Source organism: Lissotriton helveticus, chromosome 12 (assembly GCF_964261635.1).
Source record: "Lissotriton helveticus chromosome 12, aLisHel1.1, whole genome shotgun sequence".
Taxonomy (NCBI): domain Eukaryota; kingdom Metazoa; phylum Chordata; class Amphibia; order Caudata; family Salamandridae; genus Lissotriton; species Lissotriton helveticus.
In genome coordinates, this window is record NC_136073.1 from 577,795,671 (window position 1) to 577,819,705 (window position 24,035).

Sequence of the window (24,035 nt, forward strand, 5' to 3'; positions counted from 1 at the left end):
AGTTAATTGTACACAGAGATATAACTCAATGCATGACTGTGAAAGTACAAAGTTAAATCCTCCTCCGAGGCTTACCAGGACACCTTTCCCCGGATCCAGAAAGAAATTACCGGCTCTCAGCAGGAGACGACAAATGAACAGAGCTCAAAAAAGGGGGTTGAGGAGGACGTGTAGAACTTCCAGTTAAGGCTATCCGCCAACAATCTCCCATCGGTAGGAGTCGCTTTGGACTCCAAAGGAAAAAGAAATCCTTGCCCGCTGCAGCCGCGAGCGGGAAGGAAGTCGGCAATGTCACCGCCAGCCCAGAACAGGAATGAAGGCAGCAGCGCGTCTCAGCCGAGAACGCGAAAAGCCCTTCCCTGCTGCCGCTGTAAGCGGGAAGGATGTCAGGAATAAATTCGGCTCCGCCGAACAGAAAACACGAAGCAGGACTCCTAGGGACAGGACCAGGGTCTCAGCCGAGAACGCGAAGGATACCTGTAATCGGATCCAGCAAGCAGAACGTACCGCTTGGAAAACAAACTTCAAATGGAGAATCATGTACGGCGCTGCAGGCGCAAGGGGTGCCGAAACGTTATGAACCGACTGGCGAATAAATAATTTAACTGTGAAAATTTGGTCCGTGCTTGGTGTTCCTGCGCATACTGGGGAAAGCGGCGAATGCACAGGAGGCTTTGGTTTTCAATATATATATATATATCATCGTGTCCTGCTTCTGTGGGTTCCGCTGTAAAGACTTCATCATTTCTGAACTCTCCCCCTATTTTTCACCGACCCGAGTTGCAGACAAAATAGAGCATCTTGGGAGTTGTGGTCCGTCAATCATGAGCAGGCTGCAACAGGTGACAGACATTTGTTTGGGGGAGGAGCTGACCTACACCAACTACTTCAGAAGCAATGGGAACAACTAGCTGTGATGACTATTCCGGTGTTGGGCGCTGAGGAAGGCGAAACGCCGAAATGCATTCGCCGCCACTGGAGCTGTATTTGAAGGAATAAAGCTTTTCCTACCTGTTCCCCTCTGGGCTCCTGCCTTTTCTTGTGGAAGGATTTCTCATATATATATATATATATATATATATATATATATATATATATATATATATATATATATATATATATTACTGAAAAAACCATAGGTTATAGACCATATATAGTTAGGAATTAGCATTTACAAAACCTTATTTTACTCACACAAAACCATTGAAATTCCATATATAGTTAGTTGCACTAACTATATATCGCGCACCCGCAATCCACTGCTGATGATGTCACATATTACATCATTCATGACATGGTCAGTGACATCACTGATGACATCACTGATGACATCTCAAATGACATCACTGATGACATCACTGATGACAACATCCAGTGACTGTATGTTTCTGTAAAGTTAAAATATGTCTTACATATTGAAGAATGAGTGGATGTATAAGTGTCTGGATGAAGGATTTAGTAGGTGCATGACTGACTGTATAAGTGAGTGATTAAATGTGTCTCACTGAGTGCATGGGTTAGTGACTAAACTGTTTTAAATTCTGCATCATTGTGTCTGTTGTTTTGTAATCTGATGCATGTGTTGATCATTAGCTATATGACTAACTATATGGGTTATTGATTAGTTGGCCAAGTATTTGTATGGGAGACTGAGTGTGTGTGTGGGTGGCTGGGAGGTGTATGACTCTGTGCATAGATGTGTGAGCAGTTGATTCACTAGATGTATGGGTTCAAAGGTGCATGTGGAAACAGCTGTATGGGCGGTTGACTGTGTGCATGAGTGTATTGGTGAGTGAATGGATATCTCAGTGCTACATGTCAAAGTAAGTACATATGTAAAACACAGTACATGTGATAGTTGACATATATAAATAACTGTGCATAAGAGCCAGTGAATGTGTGAGTGGCTGTATGGATTATTGTGAACTTGTATCAGGGATTGTATAACAGAGTAAATATGTGTTATTATAGGTTTCAATAAGTAAGGTGTGTATAACTATATAGTTGAGGAAATGGAGGTGTGATTGATTCTTTGCAAGACTGACTAGGTGTGTGAGTAACTCCATGGATGAGTGACAGTCTGTGAGTGTCTGTTTACACTGAGTGTATCTAAGGTTATATTAGAGTCTGAAGAGATTCATCGTATCATCACATGAATGATGTCATCAGTGATGTGATCAGTAATGTTAAATGAGATGTCATCAGTGATGTCATCAGTGATGTCATTTGAGATGTCATCAGTGATGTCATCAGTGATGTCACTGACCATGTCATGAATGATGTAATATGTGACATCATCAGCAGTGGATTGCGGGTGCGCGATATATAGTTAGTGCAACTAACTATATATGGAATTTCAATGGTTTTGTGTGAGTAAAATAAGGTTTTGTAAATGCTAATTCCTAACTATATATGGTCTATAACCTATGGTTTTTTCAGTGAATTTCATAGGTTTTTTAATAGCAAATGTTTATAAAAATAATACATTTTAAATCGAATTTTATATTTTATAATTCTGTCATTTTTTTTTTTAATTCTTTTTGGTGCGCTCCCGGGGCGCGGACAGGTGAACGCACGGGTAAGCGCAATCTTGCGGCGCGCCCCGGGGCGCGTACTGATGAGCGTCCCGATAGCGCTATTGGCGCGAACGAAAACAACATCGTGACGTATCGCGTAGCCGCCACGCCTTGCGTCATAAGACACGTATCGCGTAGCCGCGAGATGCGTCTTATGACGCACCGCGTAAGCGCACCCGGAAGCGCATACGATCGCGCAACGTAAGCGCCCCGATGCGCTTACGATACACGCCCCGGGACGCGCCCCGGGGCGCGTAGCGTAAGCGCGTCAAACCATGTGACTTTAAAATAACACTTTTCATTGGTTCAGAACTTTTTTTTTCTCCAAATTGTGTGAAACCCACCCATTTCTCTCACTATTGCTTTGTACTTGGAGAGAGCAAGAGCTGTTCTGTGTACTGTGTTTATCTCCTACTTTTCTGATCTACAGCAATGGCTGCAAGAGAGTCATCCAGCAGTGATTCAGAGGGATTTTTAGATGAGGACCCTCCTCAGCAGAAGAAAAAACCCCATTTCATCTGGAAATTTTATGACATCCCTGAAGGACAAAAAAAAGTCAACGCTCCCAAAGTAACCTGCAAAATATGTGGGAGTAGTTTATCCAGAGGCAATCCTCTGAAAAAATATAGTTTTGGAAATGCTAATTTAATCAGGCATGTGAAAAGAAGACACCCTAACAACTTTGCCAGGGAGAGTGTCAGAGAGCTGGCACGGAATGTACCCACAGATGGCGGCAGCACCTCCACTGGTGGAGCAACACCTTCGGGACCACCCCGTGGAAGAATGGTCCCTAACATTCAGCCGGTGTTTGCAGGCATCAAATTTCTGTGCACGGAGTGTGACGAACTGCTCTGCTATGGGGAGCAGAGTGTTGAACTCATTGCCCTAAAGAAACAGCAACACCGCTGCTCTGCCAGTCCCTAAATTTTCAATTTTTTTTGCTCCTGTTGAGCAGTTTTGGAATCCCTGTTTTTGTTTTTCCCTTGACAAAAATCCCAAAAAAATATAAAATTGTTTAAAAAAGTCTAAAAAAATATTTTAAAAAACCCAAAAAAATAAATATATAAAACAACAAAATCAAAAAAAAGTTTTTTTCAGAACTACCTCCAATTTATAAAAAAATGCTTTTAAAAAAAAAAAAAAAAAAAGTCTGTCATTTTTTATCTCCTGGTACGCTCCCCAGTAAGCTCCCCGGTGCGCGTACCGGGCGCTCCCCCCCGCGAAAATCGAATTTTAAAAATTTTTTTTTTTTTACCCGCGGGAGCCTTTTATGGCCCCCACATCAAAACTAGGGGGTCAGGGGGGTGTACCCTGCCCCCTTTTGCTCATTTCCCCCCTTTGATTTTTGCCACCTATTGTGTCTCAATCCTACCGAGACACAAGATGGCGGCCGCTGCGGACTGTTTCGAATGTTTACAGACACCCGAGAACCAATCAGCTTGCCGTGCGCAAGTCGTGTGGCGCGCCCGAAGCGCTCCCCGGTACGCGTACCGGGCGCGGCTCTAGATATATATCTTTTTTTAAACCTAATTTACTCAAAATTCACAGGACCACATATCTTGAGACCTAGCAAAGGCACATCGGGCAAACAATATCTACAATTTTGCCAAGTTTCGTGGAAATCCATTCAGCCGTTCGAGCTAAAAGTGAGGCCAACCGCCCTATGGAAAATTGCATGGCAAAAACACGTTTTGGGACCCCCCTTTTTTCTCGGCCCCCCCTTGACGACCCCCCCCCCCAAATTTTCAGGGGCTGCTCAGAAACAAAATGTTCCATTTTCCTGAAAATTTCAGCCAATTCCGTCCACAAACGCCAAAGTTATTAGACATAGAATTTTCAAAAATCCCATAGAGAAAAAATCCTAACTATATATACCTACTGGCGACCGCCAGTAGGTAATATATATATATATATATATATATATATATATATATATATATATATATATATATATATATATATATATATATATATATATATATATTGAATCATAAAAGTAAATATAAAAATACATAACTAAAAGTAGCATTTCGTGAGAAATACATCACAAAAGACATTTGTACATAAAAAACAAATATTACATTTCATCGATGCTTTAAAATTAAATAACAGTAAGATTTTAAAAAATAAATAAAATAAGCTCACAATATTAAAACCATTCATTAAAAAAATATAGAAAAAATACTCACAAATACTACTATAAATATAATCCTAAAAACATTTTTTTTTAAATGTATATAACTTAAAAACAAGAATACATAATTACAATTCTAGTTACCATTTCATATACATCTAAAAAAACAAACATGCCATTATAACTTTATGGAAATAAAAGATATAAAAACACACAATTCAAAGAAAATAATTTACTACTCAAACCTCAACCTAAGCAACAGTATGATTAGTGTTGAAATGTGTAACTGGCAGATTTACTATTCCGTCTCCATCCAGCAACAGTGGAGAAAGTGTATGACTTTGAAGCTGTCAGATTTACTATTTCCGCTGAGCAACACTGGTGAAAGTGTTGAGTTTTGGACATGCCAGATTTAATATTTACCACTCTAACCTATACAACAGTAGAGAATGTGTTGTACATTGAAGAGGTCAAAATTAGGGCCTCATTACGATGTTGGTGGGACTGCCACCAACAGGCCATCAGTGGCGGTCCCACAGACATCCAGGCCATTAGTCCGACTACCGCATTACAATGTAAACAGTTGGACCACAGCGGTCGGGGGAATAGACTGCAACCTCTGACAGGATCAGGGAGTCCATCAGAGCCGCAGTCGGAATCCTATCCCTTCAATGGAGGCGGTGCCTGCGCAGGCACCACCGTAGGGATTAGGATGTCCCTTTCTGACTGCCTTTTCATGGTGATCTGACCACCATGGAAAGGCAGATGGAAAATTACTTTGGGGGCACCAAACAGGACCCCCGTACCCAGTGGGCCACTTCTAAGTGTCCTGGGGGGCACATGTAGTCCCCCCCCATACATTCATACACCTTGTACCAGGCACCACATGGTGCTTGGCACACGGGGCATGGATGTGCACAAAGGGCTTTTTTGTGCTGCGTCTTGTGCTGCGGTCCTTTTCCTGGGCCGTAAGACAAGCCACCCTAGAAAAAGCACTTTCCGACCGCCACCATGGCAATCATACTGTAATAGGGCGGGTGGGAACGTGTGGTCAGAATATTCGGGTTAGGTCTCCCCACCCTTCCTTCTATGCAAGACAGGGACACGCTTTTAGTACTTTCCTGTTTTATTTGAGGTATGTTTGCGTCACATACTCATTTGGGGTATGTTTGCGTCACATACTCATTTGATTATTCACAAAGTACAGGATATTTTCTGTGTACAAGCAGAGGGGCAAACTAAGAATATCTCAAACTTTATATCCTTTTCTTCCGAGTCCCAGTATTCTCAGGTCTTCTTGCCAGGTCGTGGCACCTCAACATGATGGGTAAACCCAAAAGGAAACAAACAGAGGGGGTTCAGGTTACTGCCGTAGTATTTCAGATAAAAGGGGAGGGAATTAGTGCTCCGTCACCAGTGCCTTATCGTGCGAGTGACTAGTGTAGGAAATAAATGTGCTCATTGTTTTGTGGCCCCCAACTGTGTCCACAAACTCTTCACAGAAAAGGAACATGCAGCGGGTACTTGCCTGACCCCATGACCCTCCCGGGCTGTGGTGAGGGGAGACCCAGCCTCTTCATTTCCTAGGGAAGCCCAGGTCTCTGGCGCTGTGCTCCTTGAGCATCTCCTGCCTTCAGGTCTTCTTCCAGCTCTATGTCGACAGCAGAATACCTTGTCTCCTCCTGTACTCCGGTCTTTATGCTGCCTCCTCCTCCTTGACGCTGGCGGCTTTTCTTGTCTTCTCCCGGCTCCTGGCCCTCGTGTCTTCCTCTGGTCAACGTCCCTGCCAGTAATCCTCCTCTTTCGATCCTGCTCTCCACCATTCCGCACCGTATGTCCTTTCTCCGTCTTCTTCTTCACTGGGCACGCTCCCATGATGCACCGCATCCTCTAGACCAAAGGTCTTCAAACTTTTGTCGGCTCAGCCCCCCTATCTAAATCTTTTTACACGTAGAGCTCCCCCCACCACCACAACCTGACAAAAAAGTTCTGGAAGCTGGTACTCTGCATCATTGATGGCCATTCCCTCCTGCAAAGCCCGCGTCGTAAAGGGCAAGTAATATTAAATAAAGTAAGAGTGTTTAGTGCTTGTGCTTATTCTAAAGTTCAAATGAAAAGTCTCCAAGTAAACATTAGCCCCAAAAAATTACATTGGTGCTTTATTTTTCACATAAAACACAAAATTTAGGATAGATTAGTAAAAACACTCCCAAAACACAGGTGAGGGGTGTGCCTGTTTTTCTCCACAGAGACAGTCAATGTGTGGATGTATTCTTGCTTCTGCCATTCTTAGGTTGAGTTCCACTTCCAGTCCTGAACAGTACATGGAAATAGGAGTGCTCACAAAATTTTTTATATATTTTTTGCTGTTTTATATAGTGTGAACATGACCCAAAGGTATTGGAGCGTCTTACAGGAGCATCTTTAACATTAAACAATCACACATTCATTGTAAGCACAAGGAGATTAAGTGATTTTGCCCAGGATCATATGATGTTGAGCTGATGCCAGGACTCGAACCTGGGTCTCCAGAACCAAAGTCAACACCTACGGCATTATCTCCAAATCCGCTCCTCCTTGAAGCTTCCAACGTTCCCACTAGTAGTGGGACGAAGAGGAAAGGAGCGAAACTTTTAAAAAAGAATGGATCCACCCTACTAGATCACAAGGCCTTACTGTTTGGGGGTGGAGCATCCCCACTGGCATGGGTCAGTTCTCCCCTTGGCCTTAACAGTTTTTATGCCCTCCATGAGACTTATAAGGGTTGTTTATCTCCAATTTGTTGACCATCCGGGGGTGGGCAGAGAGGATATTAGACAATAGAGACAAAATAGGGCAAAAAAGAAGGCATCAGGCTGTGTCCTCACCCCAGAATGGGTGAAACACAACAGTCCTTCTGCCCCCTCCCTCTGGGGGCAGATTAGGGGCTTTACCCCCTACCTACCCTCCCAGAGAAGCAGGCAGCCCACTATGTACCAGGGAAGAATTAGGCCACAAAGAACAAGGGAGGTGCCTACCCAGGCATCGGATCATGCCCCTCTACAGAAGTCCCATCTTGGGGGAGGAAAGGAGGTATTTATTACCAGCTACTAGGGACAAAAGATGAAAAAACTAATGGCTGGTGTGGTCTGTCCAGGTATCAATATGTGTCCCCACTCTCAGCCCCTGCTGAGGGCGGATTGGGTGGTTTACCCCAATCTCTCTCCCTGGAGGGGACAGAAAACCCAAAGACTATGGAGAAAAAATTGTCAAAATAATAGAATGGTTGGGGACATCTACTCAGGCGCAGGCCGTACCCTAATCCCAAATTGGGTCTAACAGTTTTTCTGCCCTGCAAATTGGGATGATTACCCCTTGGGCAGAAAGCCCAATAGGAGCCAGGAAAAAATTGTCAAAATGTGGATGGGTGGGGGCGGCCTGCCCCAGCATCAGGTCTTGCCCTCATCTCAAAATTGGCCCAGCAGTCTTTCTGGCTCCACTGGGGTTTACCAACAAACTGCCTCTTGGGGGCAGAAAGCACACTAGACACAAGGACAACATTTTTTTAAAATAAGGGGGTGGCGTGGACCGGGCCGACCCCGCCATCGGTCCATGTCCCCACTCCAGCACAGGCCCAACTGTCTTTCTGCTACCCTCAAGGCATTATTGAGGGTTTTTCCCCTCAATCTACCCTTTATGGGAGCAGAAGACCGCTCACTTACCATGGTGAATGGCTGCAATATTAGAGGTCAACTAGCAAACAGGGAACTCTACTAAACTCTGATATTTCTGAACAACAGACACCCAGAGAAGTCATGAGTGGTGTGACGTATGATCACACTATCATTTCGTGCCCACAATGTCCTGTAAACCACAGACTTTGGCTAAAATCATGCATTTTTCTCACATTTCTTTGAGGGTAGGTCCCGTAATCTGCAGGGTTCCCCAAAATTCTTACCATCCAGCGTTCCCTAACTTTCAAAGTTCCCAAATTCCGCTGCTACCCACTTCACCATAAAGGGTCAATTTTGTGGCCTTTCCTGTTGCCAGTGTTAGGCCCAGCCACACAATTGGGGTACAGTTTTTATCAGGAGAAGTGTGAAAAGCTGGGTCGTAGGAACTTGGTCTCCCTGCAGATTGTTTAAATTTCTCTCACAAACAATAAGAAGGAATTTGTGATTTTAGCCTAAGTTTGAAGCTTGTCAGGCATAGTCGGTAAAAGAGGGGGTGAGATCCATGTGAGTTTCACAACCCTGGACTCCCTGGCTTTCTAGTTTTCAGAAATGTCAAGGTTTGGTAGATTTTCCCGGGTGTCAGCCGAGCCCGGACTCAAATTCCCCAGCTACCCACGTTGCCAAAAAGGTTGTTTTTCATGGCTGATGTTTGATGTAGTCAAGTTGCGTTTTGAAGCCTTTCCTGTTGCAATCTAAAGGCACATGTAGGGTACCATTTTTGGTCAAGAGAAGTGTGGAAACACAGAATAGTACAACATTTATTACCAGGTGGATTTCTCTCAATTTTTGGCTTCCAAATGTAAGCCAGTGTACAAGAAAGAATGCATTTTGCAAAAGTCCCCATAATCGTATATTATAGCATGGGTTACCCCAAATTCAGAGGTGAACAAATTAACACTATTCCTAAACTCAGAATCTTGTGCACATTTCAGAAATACATCGGTTTTGTTCATGCCTGTTTTTTATTAATTAGATTTTAGTAAATGAATTGCTGCATGGTTAATACACAATGAAAGATCATTATAAGTAGCTGCTTAGTTGTTGGCCTGGCTATTGTATGTGGTTGGACAACCAACTTACACTATATATCCCTGCCATGTGATGGGTCTGCCGGACGAAACTGTATGTTACTTTTGGAAATCATCCATCAGTGCAGAAAAGCACAGATGAAAACATCACTATTTTATATTTTTTCCTACTTACTTTCATGATTTTTTTATTTCTATGATTAGATTATTTGGAAAACCATGAGCCAGCTACGTAAATGACTGACTACTTTCTGAATTCAAATTATGCTTACCTGTCATGAATGTATAGCTTTCTGGGTTCACACTAGGGTTTCACACTTGTTTCTATCATAAACTGCAAATAAGTTGCAACCACACAAAATACGAAAAATAGACTACCTGTTAAAAATGTTTTCTTTTTCCTGGGTAGATGGGGATGGCACCACAGCAAACCTTTTGTTGATGACATTTTTAGCAAAAAAAACAATTCTTCCTTGCACCACACTTTTTCCCAGTTTTCAAACAAAAAACAAAATGTGGCCATATTTTGCCTATTTTCTCAGCAGCCTGCAGGAAAATCGACAAATCCTGGGTATCTTTTTAATCCCCAAGATGATGGAAAGAAGCACACAAATTTGGCTTGGATAACTTTTGTGGAAAAAGGTTATGAAGGCCTAAGCACAAAGTGCCCCAAAGATATGAAAAAATAAGTGGTAGTGGGAGGTGGAAAGGACTTAGGGGCTCATTAGTATGGACAAAGTCCGCCCGACATACCCCCGGTAAATGGGACCGCCCGCTAAGGGTATGGCAGTCCTGCACATCCCATTAGGATGCACCCGCCATTGCGACAGGCTGTGCTGAAACCACCGCCCGCCGCAATGCCAGAAATGCAAGTTGTGCATTTGACAGTACAACTTGACAGGCACCGCGCAGTGCCTGCCACGTTGTACTGTCAAATGCAAGGGGGTACCATAGGTACCCCCCATGTGCACCCCCCACCCTCCAGAATCCCTGGGGGCCTGCTACTGGCCCCCAACGCTGAGGACAGCATGCCTTTCCATGGCGGTGTTGCTGCCACGGAAAGGCATGTCCCCGCATGTATGCTTATATGGATGGCGGTGTCTACCAGACACTGCCACCATAATAACTGTTTTTCCGCCTGGTCGAAGAGTCGCTTTTCGGTTGCACCCACCGTGAGTTCGGCTGGCCCTGGGTGGAATGGTGTTTTTTCTGTTAATTTGTGCTGCCGGAAACGCCGCTAACAGATACTGTCGACCGAGTGAGGTCGTTGCTTATACAAAGCAGGAGTGTCTCTCTAATACGTGGGGCACTCACAGGTGTGGAGCGGCAGGCGAGGGGACACAGGACCACAGGAAATGCAGCTGTCATTTAATTTTAACGATGGGTGCGCCATGAACATTGCGATTGGCAAGAAACAACGGGAATGAAGACGCCCCATTGCTAGCTGCTCACTGGCCAAGGATACACCTATTAAATGGCAGGACTGATTTAAAGACTGTGGCCAATCATCGATGGCTTTTCCGCACTGATGAAGGCAGAAGCCAGAAACGCGTCTGTGGATATGACGAAGCCCACTAATGCCCCGAGTGTGCACCGGAGTTGCCCTGTGTTTATTGATCTTTTAAACGGTTCCACCTCCGCTTTTCGGTTGCACCCGCCGTGAGTTCGGCTGGCCCTGGGTGGAATGGTGTTTTTTATATATATATATATATATATATATACATCAAAAGCAACCGAACCTGGAAGAAATAAGAGAACCCCTTTTCAAGAGGAATTCGAGGTAATAAAGAAATCCTGGCTCCGGGGCAGAAAGAACAAACCACCGGATGCAGGGACCTCGGAAGCAGTAAAACAAGGAGGACAAGGAGGTCAGGTGGCGGCAGGAAGAGGAAGAGGCAGAGGCGGCACGGGGTACCCCGTTGGTCGAATCGCAGCCGCAACAACAAGCAATAACATCACCTATGTCCAGTGCTCCTGACGGTCAAGCCAGTCTTACAGTAGTTAATTTAACCAAAAGAGAACTTACGACTGATGAAGAACAAGTCCTAAGCCTCTGATTGACGTTCTGTCCAAACAACGAGTTGGAATACACACAGACTAAGATCGATTTGTTCCGCTTCACGCGAAAACTAAAACTTCACAAACACTTTAAATTGCGCCCACATCTACAAGATAAGGGTAAGAAAGGATCTAGGATAACTGGAACGGATACCTTAAGTAGCAGAGATCTACATACTGTAGAAATATTAGAAGACCTTGAAATGGAGAATACTCAGAATACTGAAGAACTGGATGTGGTGCAAAGAGCAGAACGGCAAGGAGTGGAACAGGACAGGGAGGATAGTGGATTTAAACCAGTCTCTGTCTTTGTTCCCCAGCCCCCTTGGGATGCAGTGGACGTATTCAGTGAAGCGATGAACATCGATCTTATGAAATACCGAAAAGCGGACCACCACAATCTTGTACATAATATCACGGAACCACAGAAGAATGCATTAAAAACTCTAATGGCAGATACAAGCATCATAGTGAAACCCTCGGATAAGGGGGGGGGGTGTGGTTTTATTGACAAGGGATTATTATAAACAGGAAGCTCTGAAACAACTCTCTGATGAGAAATTTTACAACAAATGTACCAGTGCAATTTATCAACAGAGCATCAATGAATATGATGAATTAATCAAAAAGTTGTACAATTTTCAGATGCTTAGCAGGGATGAACATGTATTCCTGCGGACTAACTGCCCTATGACACCAACTTTTTACCACCTCCCCAAACTACATAAACACCGAGACTGTCCTCCTGGCCGTCCCATCATTTCCTCTATTGGGAGTCTAACAGAGAATATGTCCCGCTTTGTTGACAACACCTTGTTTCCTTTGGTGTCTAATATGGAATCATACATCAGAGACACAAAGGACTTTCTGGTAAAAATTCAGGATCTGAAATGGGAAAAGGGGTACCTGTTGATGGTATTAGATATTACTAGTTTATATACTAGGATCGAACATCAACATGGCCTAGAAGCAGTCAAACATGCGTTAGAACAGCGTCAATTACGCTTTGCCAGACACAACATCATGATTTTGGAGTTTGTCAAATTTTGCTTGACCCATAATATCTTCCTATTTGAAGATCAACTGTATATACAAACATCAGGGACGGCGATGGGCACCTGCTTTGCCCCCAGCTATGCGAATTTATTCGTGGGCTGGTGGCAGAAGCAGGTGCCCAGGAGCTGTAAAGTTGAGGAGCAAGAAGGGAGGGTAATATGCTGGCATCGCTACATCGATGACTTGTTCATCATATGGGATGGTGGCAGCGATACAGCGTATGAATATGTAAAATTACTGAACAACAACAGTGTGAACCTTCACTTCTCGGGTTCGGTTAGTCCGGTGGCAGCGGTGTATCTGGATCTGAGAATTTTTATCGAAGAAGGACATCTCCATACCTCCCTATTTAGGAAAGAAACTGCCGTCAATTCTACACTCTTTGCCAGCAGTAGTCACCCTCCCCAATTAATCAACAGTATTCCTTACGGGGAATTACTTAGGCTCCGTAGGAACTGTTCCAGAGACTCTGACTTCGAGGCGGCTGCCTCGGAGTGTGTATCCCGTTTTAAGATAAGGGGATACGGCGCGAAACTGCTGAAAAAGACTCTGGACAGAGTGAGGAAAATTGAAAGAGGGACCCTCCTCTCCTCGAACCCTATACGGGGAAGACGCGGAGAGAAGGAACCCAGCAATAAAGGGAAATTTAGGTTGATCACCCCATATTCATCAGGGGCGAAAGACCTACGGATGATGCTCATAAAATACTGGCACATTCTGCTGACCGATAGTGTATTCAAGGAAGACCTACCTACACATCCACTTCTCACGTTCAGCAAAGCAAGATCAGTGGGCGATATGCTAGTAACTAGCCACCTTGAGAAAGTAGCCCCTAAAGTTAACACCTTAAGAGAACAAAAAGGCTTTTACCCCTGCGGCCGCTGCAAAGCGTGCGCAGGTAGTAAACGGGTCCTGTCGTACACAATAAAAGAAACAGGGAGGAAAATGATAATTAAAAAGTTCATCACCTGTAGTACGCAATACGCCGTCTACTGCTTACAGTGCCCATGTGGCCTTCGCTACATTGGTAGCACCATTAAGGAGCTCAAGTTGAGAATACTTGAGCACCTAAGAGCTATAGAGAAGGCGGACCAGACCTATCCGGTGGCTCGCCACTTTGCTGAGGCCCATGGGCGGGACCGCAACAAACTGCAATATTTTGGTATTGACACTGTGCCCCCAAATGTGAGAGGGGGTGACCGCCTAAGACGATTACGGAGGTTGGAATCAAGATATATTATAGACCTCTCTACCAAACAACCGAAAGGCCTCAATAGTGGGGAAGAGATGGCTTTTCATCTGGGAAAATAGGAGATACGGCCCATAACACTGAATGTAGAACTTGAATATTGTTGAAATATAATACTGCAATATGACTTTGCTTGGGCTGCAATGTATCTTTATTACTTTTAGTTAGGTCTTCTTTTAAGGCACATTATTGTACGTGACAGTTTTGTGCACATATATATAATGTCTGATATTCGTCAAGCTAATTACAATCCTAACTAGATTGAGAGGATTCGATTTGCTTTTTAAGATCCTATCTTTCATGACCATGAATTTTGAAACCATGAATTTATGAGTGCAAAATAATGAAAGTGACAATTTTAGCATTCGAAGATTATACACAAGTGCAAAGGATTCATGCTATATCCATATTAATTGCAACTTTAAATGAGTTTATATATGTGATTGTTGATATATATGTTTTTTACATATATGATTGTTTGAGAATGCTGCCATGATCTGATTTAGAGATCAATTAATGGAGCTGACTGTAACAAGTAGTCGATATGCAAAATCTTTTTCTGCCGTTGTAACAACTGCATTTTACATGCTTGTAAATAAGATGTGATTTATAAATTATGCTGGGCATGTTTATCATGTATGATAAGGGACATTAGCCGATCCACGGCTTGATTTTTTGGTTCATTTCAAGAACTTGTTTATATCATTCTTATCACTATTCTGAAGGGGAGCGGGTGCCCATTTATGGGCTGTACTGTATTGAATTGAAGTACTGATGGTGACATAACATTTTTAGGTCATTCAAAGTTGGCGCTCCCCTTTGAATGGTGTGATGATAGTCCTTTGTCTATGACCATGTCCACAATGAGACAGAAGCTTTAAAAAACATGTCGATATTGTTTTCGGTGTAACACACACTGACGAAGGCAGCACGCCGAAACGCGTCTGTGTGAGCCCCTTCCGCATAATAAAATCAGCGTGATTGGCACCATTACCTCTCCGAGTGCTGTTTTGTCCTCTCGTGTATACTAGGAGGAATTGGAGCGTTATATATATATATATATATATATATATATATATATATATATATATATATATATATATCTTGAAGACAAGAAAAGCCAAACTGCAGTCCAGGGTCCCCAGGGCAAAAACAGATGACTCCACGAATCCAATCTGAGGCAGTAGATTTTATTGAGCAAGCTAAGCAGAAGCGAAAACTGACACGTTTCGGGCGGATGCCCTTGATCACAGTCAAATCTTAACCCCTCAAGTCTGAACTTTTAAAGTGCTAGTGCACACCATGTGACAATCATAGACATTGAAAAAATACTATTACTACGTATCACTGGCATGGGTTTGGGGCATGAAGGGAAACACTCAATAGACACATTAATATGGTGTCTCAGACATCAGATAATACCTGAATAAATTCATGTAATGTGTAAAAACAAGATTGCTTCTGCATGAATGCTCGAAGAGATATATATGAGGAAGATGATAAAATATTAACACATATAAGTACTTAATAGGCAATTAACTGTAAAAGCAGCCTGCATAATACATACATACTGACCTCCATAAAAATTAAATATGGAACACAGCATATAAACATAAGATAATGTTACTGAACATGCACACTATATCACTTCATAGTATTATTATGAACGAACGTTCTAAAAAATACATTGTATATCTATACATAAGAGATAATATAATATGTGCAAAAAATCGCCAATAAATACTATACATATATACAAAAAAAACATCAACCATATTTACAATCTTGTGGGGACATCTCATAATGATGGCAACCCCAGCTTGGTGCTGATGTTGAGGGGACATCTGAGCATGAGGGCAACCCCTCATTTCCCAAACCAATTTCCTAGGTCTGATAGTTAATTTTCAAATTTTAGTGAAATGTGTGCCCAACATCTAATAAGTGAGATAAACAAATGAACCAAAATTATTTTCAGAAATGGTTCTATTTTTTTGTGTATTATATAACATAGTCCAATAAGGACTAATAATTTTAGGTTTACTCATAAGTTCAAAGAATGAGAAAATATATAAACAGGGTAAATGAGGAAAAAGAAAATTAAAACAAGGAAGGGAAAAAAAAAATATTATATATAATGTCAGTATGATAACAAATAGGCGGACTTATACTCCAACTAATGAACACAGGTTGTAAGGATCTCAACAGATTACAGAAATAGGACAATTATATAGGAAAAACAAGATCTTATAGAAAATGATATAGGTCCTCTGTGGTATTAAGACCACTGGGGACCTTCGTATCTAGCTCTAATATCATTCTAGATTACAGTTGGCGGAGCATTTTGTCTCTGTCCCCTCCCCGACTGGGTTGGGGTACAGATGTCAGGACAAAATAGCTTAGACACTCCAGATTGTTGTTATGCACACTCTTGAAGTGTCTTGCCACTGGATAAGAACTGTCGTTATTTACAATTGCTCGGAGATGCTGCAATATCCTGACATGTACCACAAGCCGAGTACTTCCAACGTACCTCAGGCCGCAAGTACATGTCAGGACATATACAGCAAACTCCGTCCTGCAATTAAAATTGCCCTTGATCTGAGATGGTATAGGACTGAATGGAGTCATGTAGGTGCTGGTGTTTACACCAAACTTACAAGCTCGGCAACTAGAGCATTTGAAAAATCCTCGGCGTTGCGGGAACCAGGGTTTCTGTTTGAGGATTTCAGGAAATGGATTGGTGACATGGTTGCGAAGGGAAGGTCGTCTCCTGAAAGTGATCTTAGGGTTATCAGGGAGTTCAGGTGAGATAACACTATCTGTTTGGAGAATTGGCCAACTCTTCGTAAGGATTGATCTAATTTTCCTATTTTGGCAGCTATAAGGTGTAATAAATCTCAACACTGATTTATCGGGGTCATCGTTAATTGTTGAACTCGGTCCTTCCTGTTGAAAAAGACAGTCTCTAGATTTTTGATTTACTTTATTGACTGCCCTTTTAAGAGTGTCAACATGGTACCCTCTTCTTCTGAACCTGCTCAACGCTTCCCTAGTACACTTCTCAAATTCCTCTTCACTGCTGCATATTCTTTTAAGGCGGAGCAGTTCCCCATAGGGGATATTTTCAATTGTGTGGTGCGGATGAGCACTACTAGCGTGCAGGGTAGAATTGCCCGCTGTAGCCTTTCTGTGGAGAGTGGTAGCAATCTTGCCTGACTTATGGTGAACTTTGACGTCTAAGAAATCAAATGAATGGTTACTGATGTGATGAGTAAACCTTAAGTTGTAATCATTAGCGTTGAGTTGGTCAATAAAAGCAAGTGCACTCAATTCATCCCCTCTCGTCAATAAATCTTACCCACATTTGTACATTTTTCGTGAAGATGTTATGGTGTGTGCCCATGAGGACCTGCTCTTCCCAATATCCCACGTGCAAGCACGCGTAACTAGAGGAAAAGCAGGCCCCCATTGCCACTCCCCTCTCCTGTAAGTAAATGTCTCTGCCAAACATGAAGAAATTGTGATTGAGGCTCCATGCAACTAAAACAACCAGCATTTTACTGTGGTTGTAACAATCTACAGGTCTGGTGCTCAGGAAGAATTTAAGAGCCCTCAATCCAATTTGGTGTTCTATGCTCGTATGCAGAGCCTCAATGTATAGCGTAATTAAAAGAGAGTCTTCTGTCAAAGTGGCATTGTTAATTTTGCTCAAGAAATGTCCCGTATCTTTAATATACGTGGGCAACTTAACCACCAGCGGCTGTAAGAAGTAGTCTATGTATTGCGCAAGATGTTAACCCACACTATTGATGGCAGAGATGATTGGCCGTCCAGGTACGGGGACTATTTCCTTATGGACTTTGGGTATCAAAAAAAAGCGTGCCATGACTGGTAGTTCAACATGCAGGAATTTGAATTCTTGAGTAGAAATTAAACCCTCCCTTTTGTATTGAAGGAGTTTTCTTAGTTTTTCCCTAGCAAGGTCATATTGCTTGACACAAGTTTTGGTGTAACATGCAGGATCTGAGAGTTGATGAGTGGCCTCCGCAATGTATTGTTCTTGAGGCCAGATAACAATATTTCCACCCTTATCAGAACTGCACACCACATTGCGATGGTCATTTTTCAATTTCGAAACCAAAGCCCAATATTGTTTTTCTTGGTCTTGCTTAATTCTACCTCGGTGTTTCACCTGGTGGTATAGTTTCTTGAGATCTGAGATTACCACATCGTGGAATGAATCAATTGCATCCTTAGGCATAATGGGCATGAAATTAGACGATGGTTTGAAAGGACTTGATCCTGCTCCAATTTGTTGGATTTCAGCAGTCCTTAGTTCCTCTTGTGTTGACAAGTCATCACTCGTATCATTCATTTCCTCACCCAACTGGCATATATATATATAAATCTAGAAATTTCAAAATAAAATATTTAAATATATATAATATTTATATATGTATTAAACAGTTTTACCAATTAATAAGTAAGAAGTACAATTGGAAATTTGAATATATATAGTTTAAACACTTATACCCTACTTACCTACAAACCATGCAGCCAACCAAAAATGAAAATGATAAAAATATGGTTTATTATTTATCCAACACAGTAAACACAAACACAATGTAATTGCTATTATTAACAACACCAATAATACCAGTAATACTATTCACATAAATTAAGATATATACCAACTTTACAAAACTACCATTCATAAAATGTTCCTAAAATATTTTAAAGCAATTTCTTCTTTAAAAAACAAATGTACAAATAAAAAATGATTGATGAATTCTCAACCTTAAAATATGTGTGTATTTCAAATATTTCCAACCCTATTCCACTACAAACCCATCAAAAAGAAGATATATTTTAAAAAAATACCAAAAGTTATGACATATAAAACAATTCACAAATGTTACATCAGAAATAACAATTATTTAAAAATATTGTATTTAATACATTATAAAATGCACAAATGTTACATATAACATTGATGAATTAAATAAGAAAATACATTAATTAAATATTAATAACCTAACCAGCTAAAATGTAATACATTAAAAGTTTAAAATAAAAAACAATAACTTATAAAACGAAAACAAAGTAAAACCACACAATATTCTTATGTGTTTTAATAGTGTTAGCGTCCCAATACAGTTTTACAACAATATTAAATTAGAACACCCCTTTTAGTGCTGTTGGGGGATACTGCTGAGAAATATTAGTATGAATAAATCAGTTTTACAGTGTTGTCAGCTAATTATTTCATGCCTATTTCCTTCCTTTGCTTGTCTTTGCACCATTACATATGTCTCTATTTTGTGTCTGCAGTAAAGGGTAATAAGACTGTGCAATATTCATCCTAGATGGACTTGATCTCACTGCTTCCGCTGGATTTCCTCTACTTGAAGTTTGGTGTGCGTTCCCTTCTGCGACTTCCACGGATTCTGAAGGTGAGTTGCACCCCTATGATGATGTGCCACATCTATCATTGGTATTCTCTTTATTGACTTTGGTGATGCAACTTTTTGCCTCTCTGAAGATTCTTTTCTACTTATCCAATGACTGCTAAGTAGGTCATGTATTATTATCTTCTCTCTTTTCCCTCAAGTTTGACAAACTTTTAGTATAAATGATCTGCATCACCGCCTACTTTCCAGATTACATCAGTCAATTCCTGTACTTAAACATAGTCAGGTGTGATTTATTTTTGTCAACCGAGGACAGCCCTGAAACCCCTCTGCTCAAAAAGGGATCATCTTTGTTCATATAAAAGCAAGACTAAGAGGTCTATGTACAATTATTATGCAAAATTGTGTATTAAACCTTTTACATTCTAAGCCCTGGTTGAGTGGCCTATTCAAGTTACTTATTTAAGCAACTCTCATACTGGTAATCAATTATGCTGCTTCATCCTAATCAATGTATGTCCTTCACACCTGACTGCAGTAAAGAGCAAAATGTCAAGTGTAAAATAGACCTGAGACAAAAAGGCATGACAATTCGATAACCACCCCATGCCCCCCTTCTACCATAACCTTCTGAGGCTTCCAGAAGACTTGTACTTACTCTCTGTCCAGAGGGGACAGGTCGAAGGAAGACATTATAAATCATGAATAACAAAGCAAATGCATTAAACTAATGGAAAAATACAAATTGACCAGCACTGATAAGAACCTGGGCAACTCCAAAGTAGGTGCTATCTGGAGCTCTGATTGGAAAGGAGACCAAAGTCTCAGGAGGGCTTAATGGCCCAGTAGTAGGAAACAGTGCCACATGGCCCACTTAGCTATACTTTCCCATTGAGACCAGTGAGTCCCAGGGGATCATGGTTAAACCATGTAACCATGGTAATCAGGTACCTGTAGAATAAACAAAACCTTTTTAGGGGTTCACTGATGCACCGGTTTTTAAACCAACAAAGAAGAGATTGGTACGGAAGCTGGAATATCAAAATAACAAGTTTATTACCTCACATGAGGGAGACTGCTTCAATACGGTACCCTCAGGCTACTGTAGGAGGCCGCCCACAGAGTACAGACACCATGGGTCTTTTATGCCCAGTTCATAGCTGAGTTAGCATGTAGACTCAAAAAGAGGCGGTACAAGTGTGTACATGAATAGCTATTACACATATAAGGACTAACAGACAATACTTCATCAACAAAGTAGGAGGAGTAACAGAGTTGTTGACATCAGTTAACATAGCCTGACAGTTACTCTAAGAGCAGGTGCATTCTACCAGCTAGGCCTTTCTGAGCATGAGCAGTGCTCTGGCTCAGTACTGAAGGAGTTAATTCTAGTTCCTGACTCAAGTGAAATACAAGAGCAGGCAACAGTGAAGAGGGAAAAAGCATGTGGCGAGTACATGGCTAACTAAAATGGCTGCCAAAAACAAAATGGCTTCAGCTGATGCTAACAGCCATTTCAGCTAGTTTCCACAGATGGCTGTTTTAGCATTAGCTGAAGACATCAGCTACGAATTAATAGAAGCATGGAAGTTATACTGCACATCTATCCTCATAATCCATTAATATCCTGATCCATTGCTAGGTTGGCATTTATATTCTAAACATTTCGTTAAGCATGTATATATAAGGTATAGACAGGAGCACAAAGGGAACAGAGCATTGGGTCATAATGAACACACAGATAGCAGGAAAACATAATGGCTATTATTACAAACAGAACTATCAATATTTTCCAACCCCAAGCAGAAAAGAAATCCCAAAACCACCCAGTCCAATTCTAAGTTTCAGGGCTCCGATATATTTCAGTTCAGTTTTTTTAATAGACCTTTCCAGTATTTTATGAGGGCTAGGGTATCACTTGATATGCTCAAGAGGCAGGCAGAGTAGTATTTATCAAGCTGTCCGCAAAACGTTTCTCTTGCAGAATAAACATGCCTAATGCAAATATTAAAGCAATTAGACATATTGTTACAAAAATATTCTTCACTCCAGGGGACCAGGAGGACCAAACGGGGTCATGGGAATTAGGACGAGAAGCCGCAAACGGCTGCTCCTCCTCAAAATTGGACTTCCAAAGGGGTACATTCCTAAAAAGTACTTGAAGAAATAGAAGTCACTGTACAACCAGCCAGAGGGGAGTCTTCTCCCTGTGTCCGTCTGAGCCTCACAGGCAGGCTCCTATCAATCATGAAAAGTTATTTTCGAACGGTGAAGCTGCACAACTTGCAACTCAAGAAAACAATCATGGCCCAGTTTTAAGGGAAACGTTTCTTCTTCCAGGATAGGGCAATCACCCTCCGGGGCAAATGACCTCAGTGATCCTGTCCAGTGTCTCAGGCAGTGCACTAGTTTTCTTCACTTTAATCTAACGGGCACCAAAGGCACAGCACCTGTACCCTGAACTCAAGTCCTTCCCTAACTCCTGTATTGCCCCGCTGGCGCACTGCTCTTTTGTCGGGCCACACATTGTACCCAGTATGCCCAGGCACGTCTTGATCAACAAACAGAGGTGCAGACTTGCATTCACTTGGGGACCAGGACTCAGAGGCCTGATGCTGGGATATCTGAAGAAACCCTTGTTCCAAGGGCGTCACCTCAAGCAAAAGCCTCCTTGTCGGTCTGTGACTCTCTCAGCTGGGCATCAAAAACTTGATCCACACAAAGAATTCTCCATCGTGATTTAACCAGGGGATTTGTCCAGACTGTTCTAATCCCAAAGTCTGTTAAAATTTCTCTATTTAATGCCATAAGTGGCGACGTCCAGACTCTATGTCAAAGTAGCATAGGCTGTATTTTAATCAAATCGGCAATGTGGGAAATCCCCAGTTCGCTGTGACAATTAAAAAAGACGTACTTTGGGGGACAGCTAATATAAATCTCAAAAAAGCATTTTCTATTACCTGGATAGAGGAAACATCGTAGAACCCCCAGATTCGTGCCCCATACATAGCTATACTTAAGCATTTAGCTTAATACATTTTTAGCGAGATCCCTGTGGGCCTTTTACCCATTTTCTGTGAAAATAACATCACAGCCGCAGAATGCAAACTGAATTTAATTGCCTCCTTATTGTAGCCCTTGCACAGTAATCTTTAAATTAAAAGTAATATTTCTATATACATGGCAGAGCTATGCTTTACCCAGGCCCACATACGTTACTGCCTTTCCCTTTGCTTCTTATGAGTGAGCAAAACCTGCCTGGTCTTTTGCCAAAGGTAATAAGCAAAGCTTCTCTTTCTCTTTGCGCTGTCATCCCTTCCTTCAGAATCTTTTCCGAGGTTGAAGTGTCGAAGCAAACCTATTAGAAAAAACCTTCCTATGTGGGCATTTTGCTGGTCTGCTAAATACAGAACTCAACCTGTGCCCCATAAACCTGCTGTCCCTTGTCTGTGCAAGGCTATTTTCATGCAGCAGGACTGCTTTTAAAAAGTAACCTGTGCCCAAACTAGACTTTGGTGGTAGGGGCACTTAAAAATGAATAACCTACAATGTTTTGGCATATTAGGGACCACCAGGGTCTCCCGTAGATATCCCCGGGGTGGGGGGTCTGAAATGTATCAGGTACACCCTTATAAAATTAGTTTTTATACTCCTGGGTAAAGTGAAATTTCACATTTCACTCCCCACATTGTTGTAAAGTGCTGCTCAAATTCAACTTTGATATTAGGAGCTTATATCTTTTTCACAGTAAGAACATTAGACATTATAAAGATCATAAAAAAGAAAAAAAGATTTTAGTGCAATTATTGTCAATATATATTTTTTATGTAGTCCTTTTTTAATAATGATCACTAACTCTTTTAATGTTTCCACATATGAAAAGCAAGCCTCATTCCTTTCCTATTGCCTTTAAATGCATTTATTTATTACACTAAGCACCGAAGCTTTACTGACACATAAAATAGTTTGTGTGACTTTTTAAAGGGTAGTAATTATTTATCATCAGAACCACAGATGTAAAAAAGCAACAAGAAAGAAAGTCCTTACTTTTAATCCTTTCTCTTTTATCCAAAATAATGAAACTGTATTTCTATCTTTTCAAAATCAGTAGTCTTTTAACAGACGCCTTCATATCATGCTGTACTCATTTAAAATCTAGTTCCCACAATTTGGTCTGTAGGTTGAGGCCGGGCATTGCCATGTGTTCTTTATTCAGCTGTGCTTTACGACCAGCAGGCCTTATTTTCTACACCTTTTTCATAAGAAATACCCTTTGCTGTATTGCAATGTCCTGAAAAAGTTTGATCTCCGTCTGTTTTGACAGACAGCTTCCTCTCAGTCAGACAGCGTTAAACAGCTGTTTGAAAGCTCTTTTTCTGGTGTCGGAATTTTGAGCACGGTGTAGTCTATTTAAAACACAGGCATTCCAAGCCAGCACAAATCTATTGTCTTGTAATGTGGAAAAAGGCGCGTTTATTTCAGCAGCAACCAATTTACTCATGTGATGTGAATGCCTTTTAATATTAATATCTAAGGATAATGCTGTAACATTTTATATTGAGTCCTAGTTATGCAAAGCACACAAATTCGTGTTTTTTTAGTTTTTTTCTATGAGGCCTATTTTTTCCTATTGAGTGTTAATTCTAATCTTTCTTTACCATTGTGGCAATATTTACACATCTATACTTTGTTACAGTTTCACTTTTAATGGTAGCGTGCAGCTATTTAGCATATGTTATATAATTCATTCCTTGAATTTTGAAATGTACTTCTTTTAATGACATTTTGAGAACACAATAGCGACAACAAA

At 41.4% G+C, this 24,035-nt stretch overlaps 1 protein-coding gene across 1 annotated transcript in view; it reads left to right on the forward strand.

Annotated features, from left to right (window-relative positions):
- CNGB1 (cyclic nucleotide gated channel subunit beta 1) overlaps positions 1-24,035 on the forward strand; it is a 1,191,945-nt gene that overhangs the window by 922,586 nt on the left and 245,324 nt on the right. The window contains 1 exon segment of the mRNA XM_078668834.1: positions 19,181-19,267. Within this exon segment, the coding sequence (XP_078524960.1) occupies positions 19,181-19,267 (87 nt within the window).